Source organism: Nothoprocta perdicaria, unplaced genomic scaffold (genome assembly GCF_003342845.1).
Source record: "Nothoprocta perdicaria isolate Ctin4 unplaced genomic scaffold, notPer1 scaffold_104, whole genome shotgun sequence".
Lineage (NCBI taxonomy): Eukaryota > Metazoa > Chordata > Aves > Tinamiformes > Tinamidae > Nothoprocta > Nothoprocta perdicaria.
Window position 1 is genome coordinate 2,568,543 of NW_020454139.1, and position 13,353 is coordinate 2,581,895.

Consider the following 13,353-nt stretch of genomic DNA (forward strand, 5'->3'; position numbering starts at 1 on the left):
CCCTCCTGTTGCCTCCCCTCCTGTTGCCTCCCCTCCTGTTGCCTCCCCTCCTGTTGCCTCCCCTCCTGTTGCCTCCTATTGTTTCTTTTTTTTCTTTTTCTTTGACAGCTGAAATCTGAAAGCATTCAGTCTTCCCAGTTCCAAGGTAAACTCAATGAAGTCATCAGAACCCTTACCCAGGTAAGGCAGTTTCCTCCATTTCCTGGATAACATAATATGRTACTGTAGCACCTTGTAAATTAAGTCAGTTCTGTGTTAAAAAGGTGCATAATGTTCATGTCAAGCTTCAGGAAGGCAATGCAGCCTTGGRCAAGTCTTGAATTAGGCTTGGTGACTAACTGGTGACCAATTTTCTCCACAGATAATCAGCTTTTCAGGACAAATTGGCCTTCAGACAAATGCAGCGGGCCTTTTGGGACACCTTCATATGTCCTGTTTGTCTTCCAGCCAGAGCAGGACATCTGGTAAGCTGCTGTATTATTGCTGCTTAATGAACATATAGCAGTAGCACCTATCCAAGAGGGGAGCAAGGGACACATTAGACACTGCAAATGACACAGTGCAGCTATATTAAGTGATATAAAAGCCTTCAACCCAAATTGCTCATGGACCTAYGTACCAGACCTAAAATCTGAAGAACTAAAGCAGAAAGTGGTGTACTCAGCAGGATGTCCCCCATATATGAATTTATACAGACTGTAAATGATGCATGACAGATTGTTTGTCATCTAAGTTACTCCAAGCCTTAGAGATAATTAATCTACCCTTTATTTTAACCATTCCAACTGTTTAAAGAAGCCGATACAGGAAAAACTAGTCAGTAACAACAAAAAGTGTTAAAGTTTTCCGGACAGTATTTTTCTAGAAGAAACCTTGATTAGCTGAAGTCTAATAATAGTTTCAATGCCCATTTAATTTAGCTGGTAACACAGAAATTTGTATTCTCATGGTACACCGTTGCTTTCAGGTGCATGTTTCAAGGAGCACCCACCTGCCCCCTCTTCACCCACACGCCAYCAAAAAAATAGGAAGGCCAGTGTGCCCATAGAGAATTTTTGGTCTAATCATTTTTTAGTGATTTATAGAGTTAGAATTAGCTCAAACATGGTTCAGTTTAGCCTTTGAATTTATATGTGGGCTGGAAGTCACTATTTATCCTCACAGGTTTTAGTATATACAAAGTCTTTTTCTCTTCACAGTTCCTTCAGATTTTAGCTACTTGCCTGAAATCAGCTTTATCAGGGCAGCTATTGACTTTGCCATTGAAGGTGGAAAGAAAGGTGAGGAGGATGATCAAGCTACAATATCTCTCTAGGAAAACTGGTATGGCTATAAAATGTGACCCTGATACCCTGCTTTTACTAGCTGAAAKAACTTTCCAGATAGTAGTTTGAGCTTCACTAAAGCAGGCCTTAAATCTCAAAATATTCCCACAAAAAGTTTTAAAGCAAGACACAGAATTATACTCACAAAAAGAGAAGGACAGTATAGTCTGGACATTTTTTTTTCTGCTGATTCTTTCTGCCYTTTTCATCTCTCTTCTTTCCTCCCACTCTGCCTTTCGTGCATCTTCTCTGGAAATGCAGGTCAAATCACTTAAAATATTTGCATGTACCCTCATTTCATCATCAAACAGACCTTCTTCTAACATCTGTTTTAGTAATACTTAGTAAAATGTTCTATATATGAGTTAAATGGGTTAGTACTGTGTGTGGTAAATGCACAAGAACCTGAAGAAAGGATACTGTCATGTGAGTAACACTGTTTAGAGTTGCTGTATAATGTTAATGCGGATAACGCATGGGTTACTCCTGTGGGTAACTCTCTGAGCTTAGTGCTAGCTATGAAACAAACTTTACTTTTGAAGAAGATAAGAAGTATCTACATCTTATTTCCAGGAAGACTTTTACTAAGCTAACTCTCTGTAGCCTGTTTTAGATAATTTCCCAGGTAGATCTGAATTAATGTTGTTCTGCTCCAAAATACAAAAATAATTGTTCAACTAAGTGGGAGATTCTTGTAGTTAGTCCATAAACTGCTTGAAGTGAAATGGACCGAAGCTTTCTATATATCAATAACAAAAATTTCATTGGAAGTAGACCATCAAGGTTAGAAAACATAATCACTCATTACAAGTGAAACAACTAATTCACTGATATAAACAGTAGAACAATAAGTGATTTTATAGTGCTCTTGAGTTTTCATTATAGGCTGGTCTTCACTGCAGTAAGAGTAAACTAAATTCACTCTATTGGTAAACTGTATTTCTTTGTTGAGTTGTTTAACCAAACATATATGTATAAAGTTGTTTAACCAAACATACGTGTATAAAATTCAGACTATGGTTGACTGTGTTGCAGGCCCAGAATCTGTCCCAGCTCAGCTGGTGAAAGTAGCACTGGCACCCATTGCATTAGTTGGAGGAAGTCACCAGTATCCACCTGTAAACTGGGCATCCATTCTTTCTCCTTTGATGAGGCTAAACTTTGGTAAGTTCCATATTTCTTGGAGATTTTTAGTTTGTTTATTCTTATTCTGAGACTTCCAGACTAATACAACTTTCACAAAATATAGAGCCTACAAATGTTTGCAAATGATTGCAAACGTGTTTGTAGTAACTCTGTGAAAACACTTGATGTGGAGATGTTACTAATAAGGTAGTCTAGAGTGAGAGCTATTGAATTTATAGCCAAATTGGAAGTTTCCTAGAAGATTAAAGAGTTTGGATCAGATTTTGCATTTGGCCAGTTAGAGAAGAGTCTAAACTAGGAACTAACTGCATGTTATTTTTGGTACATACAAAAATGCCTGTGTTGGGATGCAGGCAATTGTGTCATAAGTTTGARCAGCTTGGTGATTCATCAAGCTATTGTTGGTCTGAAATGCATTGTCTACTAAATTACACTGGATGACAAAGTTTATACTTTCTCCATTGTAATCCTGAATTCTTAGTGCTTTCTTCTGGGAGCATTTTTCCTCATTCTGAGGCTTTTACCCTTAAGTATGGTTTTAATYACCTTGTATAGCTTTTTCCGAGTCAAGATATTGTCTGACTAAGAAAGTTGATACCAGCTTCTGTTGATGCAAATGTTTGAGTTTCAAAGGCCTCTTCTAAAAATATTAATAAAGTTCTATGTTTGATTCTGCCGAATTTTGTTTTCCTAATTTATGGAATTGTTATTACTAGCTTTGCAGTTTCTCTTACAACTAAGCTAGGTAAATGCAATCATATTTATATTTCTTTGCTGTAGAGCCAGGAAAGAGTAGTTTTTCTTTTATCTTTCTGATGGTTATTTTATCTATATGGAGGGCTTGTATCCAAAGCACCGCAAGTCATTGAACTGTTCTGTRTGAAACATACTTTGCTAGTTGCAAAAAGATTTGTCAGCATATTGAAAGCTTTTGCTGATAGTTGGGCTGGAACTTCTGGTTTATTTGGCATTCTTGCAAATGATTATAAAGTCTTTGTCAGAATAAGAAAGAATATCCCTGAGCTGTGCAGTCCATGCTGATGCAAATTTGTGTGCAACCTTATGAATAGCTGAAACTTGTTTATGCATGGGGATTTTTTTTATTCCTGTTTTTTACCTAGGAGTTTGACTTTTGTAAAACAGGGGACTTCCAGACAAAACAGTACCTCAGTTTTTGTGCCTCCATTGTTATTCACTTTAGACTACTTTTTTTTTTGTAAAGATGAAATTTCTCTTAAGTATCCATCTGCAGAGTTATGGAATTTCACTTTGTATTTAGATGATATATGCATGCATAAATAGAGACTTCTTCTAGACTGTATGTGATAAAAGCATCCCAGAAATATGGAGACTGATGTAGATCTGCTGGGCTAGAACAACTACTCTTCTTTGTATATGAGGAGAAATTTTAGGGAAAAAAGTATTCAGAGCTTCTGTTTTGTCTGTCTTCTGCTTAGGTGATGAGATAAAACATCTTTGCRTTGAAATTGCTGTGACACAGGCTCAGTCATCTCAAAACGCTGCAATGCTTTTGGGGATATGGGTGGCACCTCCACTTGTCTACAGCCTCAGTGTATGTATGTAAGAAAATCTACAAGACCTCAGCACATCACATTTTCCTGTGAGATTCTTCACCTAGAGTAATGTTCAGGATGTCTCACTCAAAAACGGTCACTGTGGTTCAGAATTCTGTAGAATATTGCATAGTATATATCTTAGACTGAAAATGGCTCTGAACACTTGGAATTCACAACAGATGTAAGCTCTGCTACTTTGTTTTTAATTTAGATTTTTTAAGACAGTCTTCCTCTCTGTGACTCTGTAGGTCTGAAAACCAAAAGATGTGAGGAAGGCATAGTATGTAGATACAGAAAGTACTTTTTTATTGTGCTAGCTGATGCACGTAAGAAAAAACCCTATTTACCTGTCTAGAAGTTAGCCTGTTTTTTTCAGCTGGGTCGCTAAACCTGGTAAAAAGATGCTAATTCTTGTAAACTTTGCCTGAATAGATTTTTMACAGACTAACCTATAAAAGAACCAAATTTAAATTCCTATTCCTAAAATTTGAATGAAGAATCAAATTTGGAGTTGTCATCCTCCACTTTGAATCCTACCGTACCCTTTACTCTGCAGTTTTCCCACCTTATTTTAGCAGTATTTAATGAAAAAGAATACTCTTTCAGATCAAGCAGTTCATCAAAAGAAGAAAGAAGAACTGAGGATTGTTTATGGAAAATACCAGTTTCTGATAACTGAGTTGTTCTGAAGTGATGTTTGAGCTGCTCTTTACACATTCTTCCTTTAAAACTGTAGCTGAAGGTCAGCAAAGAGGTAGAATCTGAAACTATGAGCAAGATGAGCCATATGTTTTTTTAACATAAAATAAAAATATTAGCCCTTCATATGTACTTATGTTAAATTATGTAAGGGAAATCAGTGGGTTCTCTGACTATTTGAGAGCAATTTATAGTTTTGTGTCAATCTTTTGGATGATGAGTGAGACCTCATTGTCTTATATAGCTTTTATATAGTGATACAAGAAACACGCCTTAAGAATCAATAGAGGGATCTAATTATCTAGGCCAAACAGAAAGACTTAAGAATAATGAAAATATGAAGTATGGCAGATCTTGTGACTGTAATGTCTTACATTTTGCTTTTCAGATAAAAACCCAGAAATACCTTTTCACATCTCTGCCCCTGTGGATGAAACATATTGCAGAAGACAAACTACAGTCTTTTACTGAAGTATTTCTGATGCAACAGTTTGAAGTGAAGAACCGCACCAAAAACCCAGAAAATTGCCAGTGTCTTTTACAAGGTCTCAGCCAGGCAATGAAACTTCCAAACCCTCCCCAGTACTGCTGGACCTTTCTGTGCCAAGCCACTGAGAAAATATTTGAGCTTTTGCCAAATGAAATTAAGGTAGGGAAGAAGTATGTGGTATAAAAAATAATTATGAACACTGTAACTGGATATTTTTACTGATTTTTTTTTTAATCTAGTTTTGTGTGCTGTTGTTTTTGTTTTCAATTTTTTTTTTTTAATTTTCAGTGGAAGTAGTTAAGATTCTGGTATAATTTCAGGTATTCTTTAGTGTATAATTAAGCTGTGAAACCAGTCTTAAAAATACTCTTCTCTCCTCTGATATTTGGTAAGGATTAGTTAAAGAAATAGTGCTGAAGTAAATTCTGTGAAAGCAGAGGCAGAAAACAATCAGAGTTTTTTTTCTAGAGAGAATTCAACTTCTCATAATGCTCTAAAGAAACCATCTAGTCACAAAAATACCGCAGAGGAAGAGCACTTCTAAAAAATGATCTTTAAAATTTTTCAAATTTTATTATGCCCTGAAGTACAGAGCAAATACTGTACTTCTAAAATAGAATAAATTATTGGTCTAATTGCTAGTCTGTCTTTACTCATCATTAACATCATTAACAAGATTTCAAAGCTCTGTTTTTAATGATCAAGAAACCTGTTAGTTACAAACTTGATTCATTTTTCTCTTTCCAGAGGGATGAAGTGGAGATGTATGTTGATGTAGCAAAATGTATCTCAGAAATGTCAGATTCAGAGATTGATCGAATTGTCCAAATCTCCAAGGTAATCACTTTTAACTTGTAAACCTTTGTCACAAAATCGCATGAAATAAAATTACATGGAATAAATMTGCCATAATTCATTTTGTTTGTTTTTGATCTGTTGTGTATTTTAGCTCTTGAGCATTGATAAATTTATACCCATTGTGCATGTAAGAAAGTTTTGGCTGTAAATTACAGGCATCAGAAAGAAGCAAAAGTGATTAGGAACTGTAGCCAAAACTTCCTTAAGGAAACTGAGATATTACTGGTCTTACTTTGGTCAAGTTCAGAAAGAGCACTGTAGCAGAATGGGAACAGTATTAGGGCTTAAAAAAGAAGGAAGGAAACCTTGTCCAGCAATACAAAACAGCAGACCTCTTTTGTTCCCCTAACCACATACCTAAAAACTACATCCTGTTAACTAGCTGTGCTTGAATTGATGAGTCTTTGCTTCTGTGAAAAATGAAAGGTACTCTGCCTGAGCAGCCTTTCAGTATTGTTAATTGCTACATTTGTATTGAATGTTTGCWGGTAGACAAGATACCCCTGGATGACAATGGAATATAAAAGCTTTCAGCTCTAACTTACCAGATGAATTAACAGTGGAATTGTTAGCAGTTGAAAAATACTGTATGCTAAGGAAATGATGGCTATGGAAAGACTTGGTGATTTCAGATGTAGTCATTATAATCGATTGTTCCTATGCTGTTCTGCTTACTGGCAGATTCACTAGAGAGCAAACATTTAAATAGGAGCGGGAAGTTAAATTACCAGTTTTAAATCAGTTGTCTCACTTAAGTTGTGATTTCTCATTGAAAAGTCTTTGTTGTCCCTGCAATGATGCTGTCTTGCCAGGAAGATTTAAGGCTCCACTTAACTGTCGAACTGCTGCTGGTTGGACACTAAGGGGGATTGTGGGAAGCAATGTGGAAGCAGTCTAGGTGTATTGAGTTAAAATGTTCTTAGAAGCATACAGAATTCAAGTAGTACAYGCAATCTGGTGTCTTTTTAGTCTTCTATCTTATAGAAAATGAACCTGATAACCAGAAATTCCTTCTGTGTTCAGAAACAAGAATACAGCCTTTTGTACTGCTCTCATGAAAGGGACATGTTTTAACTTATATTTTTGTTTTATTTTCAGAACAATGTAGAGAAGGCCACCTTCACCAAAATGTATTTAATTTCTCAAGGCAGACTGCCTCTGATGAGCTTGAGTGCCTTAATTGACACTGTGACAGAGTATCACCAAAAAGCATCTATTGCATGGATGCTCTTACATGGTTTATATCACACTCGAATTGTGAGCCATGAAAACACAGGTAAGACCRGACTTGAAGAGTGAACAGCAACATAAATATTTATGAGTCTGAACTGATACTTTTAAAATATTTTTCACATAGCCTAACCAAACAGTTTTCAGGCTTCTCTGTCTTAGAAACTAGTTCTAATTTTTAGGGGTTTTGGGGTGTTTTTTGTTTGTTTGGGKTTTTTTTTAGCTCTTCACATACTTATATCAAACATTGGTTTTCGTGCTTTAAGTTATTTAAGCTCCTTGAATCAGCATCAAACCACTTATCTCTGCCAGATGGTTTGCAGACCACAATTTTAGATCAGTATTTCTTGAGGGTTTTTTTTTTTTTTTCAGAATAAAATAGTGTTAGAAATAGACCCAGCACATTAGAGACTGATAATACAGCCTTGTAATTGTACAGCCTTGCTGTCTTTAAGAGTTAATGTCAGAATTATCAGTGTGTGGCACAACAGGTGAGGGTCCTATGAAATTGATAGAGTAAGGGAAATAACATGCTCTTCTGAACAACTTGAGATGCCTTAACAAAACTAGAAAATAACCCTTCTTCCTTCCCACGGCAGCAGTTAATTTTCTGCTGAGTTAATGATCTGGGTTAACTCAGCCGAGGACCTGATAAGCACTGGAGATAGTGCAAGAAAAATATTGTAATCATACAGAATGAGGAAGATAAGAGGTGTAGGGAGAGGGAAGAAGGAGATATCTCCATTCTCATGTCAGCAGGACCTTCTACTGATTCAGTTGTTCACAGAACAGTTCTCAAGTATTTTATTGCAAGTGCTTAAGGCTTCAGCTGTGGCTGAAGAACTTCAAGCAGCAAGCGGTGAATTTTGAATTAGTGGAATGAAGTTCTTGGAGTAAAAGAGGAAGCAAAATGGAAAAGGATGCATGTAAATGCATCAGCAGGAGTCATGAAGTCATGTAAATGCAGCAGGAGTCATGAAGTGACATGGTCTCAAATCCGGAGATGAGATAAATGTAATTGCTTGTATGTTGGAGGCAGAACACATCTCGGGCAGGAGAATCTAAATCCATGAAGAGAAAGATATTACTAGCTCTGACAAACTTCATGAAGTAGAAATAAGAAATACTGCTCTGAGGGTAATATAGGTTGCGTCTTTGCATTGAGGACTGATAATGCTTGTAGGTGTTGCTGTGCTGTAGAGATTCTTTCTTCTTGTGGGAGGATTTGATAAAAGACTCCCCACAAGTGTACAGTGTCACCCATGCTAAAGTTTGAAAAAGTATTTGGGGGAAGGACCTCAGTGAAGACTGGGATAGTTGGATCTGCAACCTTTCATGTGAAATCCTGGCTCTTCCAGGATGTTCTGTGTGTTACAGAACTACATGTTCTGTATGTTCTGTGTGTTACAGAACTACACTACTGAATTACAGTGTTGTTTAATTGTCCCTGTGCCTTCTGCCACTGGCAACTGTAAATTGAATATTGTTATGGTACTGGTGATTGTTCCTTCATAGTGAGTGCTTTGTGGCTATAGTGAATTTACATGCGTCTTTAAAGAAAAAAAAATAAACACATTCTAGTATTTGATACAAACCAGTCTTGTTTTTTCAGGAGTGATGAAAAGAATGGACTGGCTGCTGGAGCTGATGGGCTATATCACAAATGTTGTATACAAGTCAACACCTGTACAAAATGTGAATCTTAGAGAGGTAGGTACTGTGAAAATAATTTGTTTCTTTCAGGAAAGAGAAAAAGGGTTTCCAACATAACATATGGTCTGTGTCAGCAATGTTATTTCCCATGCTTTTATCTTTTAAAAAGCTATCAGCTTATTTCCATGGAGAAATTCTCCTCCCTTTATTTTATAAATRTGTGTGTGTGTGTTTGAAACTCTTGCTTTCAAGTAACTATGTCATCTAAATTGTGAAAGAAAAAACGTTTTTAGAGGAAGTAATTGCTTCAAACTTGCTGTGTTTTAGAACACTTACAGCTTAAGTCTGCTAATAGAATTGTCAGGTCAGAACTTTCCAGCTAATGTTTCAAAGGGAGTTAGGACATTTTAGAGTGTAAGTATTGTTCATTATTACAGCTGTTCAGTCATTTAAATCTTCTGTTTCAGGACATAAATTGCTGCTTGGGTTAGAAAAGCGTTTGTTGTATTGCTGCAATATTTCCCAAATGCATGCAATATCACACAAGTGTCCATTTATCTAATTTCCCTTAAGTGTCAGCTACCTCCTGAAGTTCCCCACTTAAAATGAATGGTTGGTCTGTCTTGACTGAAAGGTTGAGAACTTCATTAGCTTCTTTTTTTGTAGACATTTTAGATTTTGTTTTTTAAGGGGTATTGGAGTTTTTTGTTTTGTTTTGTTCTGCCTCAAATTGTGACAGAATATTAAAAATTTTTAGTTCTTGCTTTTTGAAAGTTAGATATGTTTTTCAGGTGACAACTCCAGGAATAGTTTGTTGAAAACTATGCCAATGTATAATTTTTGCTCTATTACTAAATTTATGAGTTATCTTCAATGAATTGTTATTAATGAGTTGCACTTTTATCTTTTCCCTCTTTAGGTGGTAGACTTCCTCTTGTGGGTGTTTGCAGCTTCTGTGGTTGCCTGGGCTGACCATGGTGCACCACTGTTGCTTGGCCTTAGTGCCAACTGGTCACCATGGAAGCACCAAACGCTATTACCAGAACAGTCTGAAGATCACATTGGCAAATACCCCACTGACAAGCTCACTGTGGAAGAGACTCTAACTCTCTTACCAAGTAGCATTACCCTCTTGCTAGCTAAAGAGCCTTGGAAAGAACAGGCACAAAAGGTAAAATTGCATATAAGGGTTACAAAACACCTTAGAGTCAGTTCATGTCTTAAGTGAAATAGTTGTTTCCTTTGTACCTACTCCTTGTGATGCATGGACTTGCTTGAGACATAAGTTACCTCAGTTGTAATGTGTGTTCTCAAGTAAAMTGTGCAAGTTGCAAGGAAATAAAGAACAATCCAGTGTTGGAAGTCAAACTCATAGTGGCTACTGGGCAACTGGTAGCAAGTTAGTCTTAAACAATAAAACAAGAAAACAATAAAATCAGGTCCTCTGCAATTGGACATCGTCACAGTTGCAGTTTATAGCAATCAGAGTTCCTCCTTCCAGCTTGTAATGTGTCATTTTATTTTCAAGCATATTGCATTTGACTTGAAAAATAATTACTAATTACTTGAAAAAGAAGTGTGTAAAATTGTGCCTAATTTGACATGTCCATAGTAGTTACTGAGGTTTAATTGTAATGAGATGTTGCCTATCAACCTGAAAAGAATTTGTGGTCCTCTGATACAAACTCCCCTTTCATCTGGATTTTTCCTTTTATTTCAATTTTTAGATTATTGACTGGCTTACCAGTATGGTGGATAGTCCTCAGGAAGCATTATCAAAATCTTCCAAGGATCTACTAAAAGGTAGAGTATTTTATTTGGGTCTTTCTCTTTCCATATATATAGAGAAAAATCTAGTTTGTTAAAAGCAGTGTGATGAATCCATACTAGAAGCATATGTAAGGAGAGCTATGTGTTTCCCTGAGGGGAACCTTCATAAGAGGGATGTGGAGGTGCTGGGGAGGAAWAACCCCAGACACCAGGACAGGCTGGGGACTGACCTGCTGGAGAGCAGCCCCGCAGAGAGGGACCTGGGTGTCATGGTGGACGACAAGWTGACCATGAGGCAGCAGTGTGCCCTGGTGGCCAAGRAGGCCAACGGGATCCTGGGGTGCATTAAGAAAAGCGTCTCCAGCAGGTCGAGGGAGGGGATCATCCCCCTCTACTCAGCCCTGGTGAGGCCACATCTGGAGTACTGCGTCCAGTTCTGGGCTCCCCAGTACAAGAGGGATGTGGAGCTGCTGGAGAGAGTCCAGCGCAGGGCTACCAGGATGATCAGGGGCCTGGAACATCTACCCTGTGAGCAAAGGCTGAGGGAGCTGGGCCTGTTCAGCCTGGAGAAGAGGAGGCTGAGGGGGGACCTGATCAGTGTCTATAAACACCTCAAGGGAGGCAGTGAGGAGGAGGGGGCGGCCTCTTTTCAGTTGTGGCCAGCAACAGGACTAGAGGAAATGGCCACAAGCTGAGGCACCAAAAGTTCCACAGGAACTTAAGGAAAGATTTCTTGACAGTGAGGGTGCCAGAGCCCTGGCACAGGCTGCCCAGGGAGGCTGTGGARTCTCCTTCTCTGGAGATCTTCCCAACCCGCCTGGATGCCGCCCTGTGCCCCGTGCTCTGGGTGTCCCTGCTGGAGCAGGGGGTTGCACTAGATGGTTTCTAGAGGTCCCTTCCAAGCTTAAGGATTCTGTGAAATAAGACTCCTGTTTTCTTAATGTCTTAAGTTCTTTGATATCTAATCTGTTGATCCTCATGGTGTGCCCCTGAAAATCGAAGAAACCTTCAGGTTTACCTGATTCTATAAGCCCGTTTTGCTGATTGGTCTGTCATTTTTTTTTAAAGTAATCCTTAAAACCAAACGGAATGAATAACCGGTTTGGAGTCCCTCCAATGCTATAATAACAAATCCATGGCAATTTCTTTATTTTCAGCTCGGGATTTCATTGTCTCTTGTCCCTTCTCCACAATTCAAAGTCTAATGTTGTGTMCTGTCAGGAAAAACAGAGGGAGCTGTTGACAAGAAAGGTGAAATAAAGGTGAAGGCTAGCACATAATTTGAACTGCAGTAATACTCTTTCGCTTTAGCTTACACACCATTGTTCATATAGATTATGTGAGCTATATGTGAGTAAATTTAAAATACCAGAAATATTCCTGAATGAATGGAGCCTGTCTTTCTTCCAGTACCTTTAGGCATATCATTTGAATCTGATTTACTGCTCCTAAACATGGCTTCATGAAATCTGATTATAATCTTCTTCACATTACTAGGAGAACTAGCTTTTTTTGGAGGACCTGTAATCTTGAGCAACTGTGTGTGAACAGTTTCAAACTTCTGATRTTATGTCATCTTAATTTCTGGAGAACATAAGCTTAGAACAGCAGAAACAATGCTGAAGTTTATTGGGGAATCTCATCTGATTCTGCACACACAAACATACATAAATGTATAACATACATATATATATACACTCACTGTGCTGTGGTTAAGAATGAATCAAAGTTTCCTGTGAGCTTTTCTTAAATACTAGAACATCAGATTCCCTCCTGAATTCATGTGACTGATTTTTAACTCAATTTTGCTCCAAAACATGAACCCTTGAATCACTGAATAAATCAATGAATCAGTAAGTCAGTGAATTGCACAGAAGATTTAAAGATTCATACATTTCAGTCCTTCACACTGCTTCCATCTCCTTTCTTGGATGATTCCTTCTAGGGTTCAAGTTTTTGATTGGCCTATGTGCTCTTTCAAAGTGGTGGTCTAATTAGCAGATCATATGATATGGTTTGAATGAAAAACATGCCCACCCACCCCCCAAAGGAAAAAACAAATGAAAAGTCCAGCACAGCCTCCCATTTCAGAGGAATGTAAGAACTCGTGTACTTGGTGGACAGTGGAAGCAGCATCAGAAACTCATAGGCTAACCATGAAAAAATAATGAAAAGGTTCACTAAGAGGAGACTGAATCTGTACATTTTACAGCAAAATGATTAGTGGAATGCTCATGCAGATTTTGCAGTCTGGGCAGTATGCTAATGGAATTTGTGCTTCTTTTCACAGTTACACTTCTGGCCTTGAGGTCTCTCTCAGAGTTCAAGAAGAAAGCAGTTTGGACTAAAGCTTATGGGTGGTAGCTGCATATCATGTCTTAAACAGTGAAGAAAACTCTCCATACTTGAAAGCAGAATCCATATTTTTAGACATCAAGAAGACCAATTTCAAAGATTTTTGCCTCCCTAGAAAGCTTTTGGTTTCTTTTTTTTGTTTGTTTGTTTTGTTTTGGGTTTTTTTTTTTTTTTTTTCTAGAAAGCTTTTGGTTTCTTTTTTTTGTTTGTTTGTTTTGTTTTGGGTTTTTTTTTTTTTTTTTTTTTTTTC

General features: G+C 37.6%; 1 protein-coding gene across 1 annotated transcript in view; it reads left to right on the plus strand.

The window, feature by feature from the left end:
• FOCAD (focadhesin) overlaps positions 1–13,228 on the plus strand; it is a 91,147-nt gene extending 77,919 nt beyond the window's left edge. The window contains exons 33-44 of the mRNA XM_026043954.1: positions 109–180; positions 362–464; positions 1,200–1,280; positions 2,361–2,489; positions 3,929–4,044; positions 5,136–5,396; positions 5,985–6,074; positions 7,194–7,371; positions 8,938–9,035; positions 9,898–10,149; positions 10,706–10,781; positions 13,039–13,228. Of these exons, the coding sequence (XP_025899739.1) occupies positions 109–180; positions 362–464; positions 1,200–1,280; positions 2,361–2,489; positions 3,929–4,044; positions 5,136–5,396; positions 5,985–6,074; positions 7,194–7,371; positions 8,938–9,035; positions 9,898–10,149; positions 10,706–10,781; positions 13,039–13,112 (1,530 nt within the window). The 3' untranslated portion in view covers positions 13,113–13,228. The remainder of the gene's footprint in view (positions 1–108; positions 181–361; positions 465–1,199; positions 1,281–2,360; positions 2,490–3,928; positions 4,045–5,135; positions 5,397–5,984; positions 6,075–7,193; positions 7,372–8,937; positions 9,036–9,897; positions 10,150–10,705; positions 10,782–13,038) is intronic.
• The last annotated feature ends 125 nt before the right edge of the window (positions 13,229–13,353 follow it).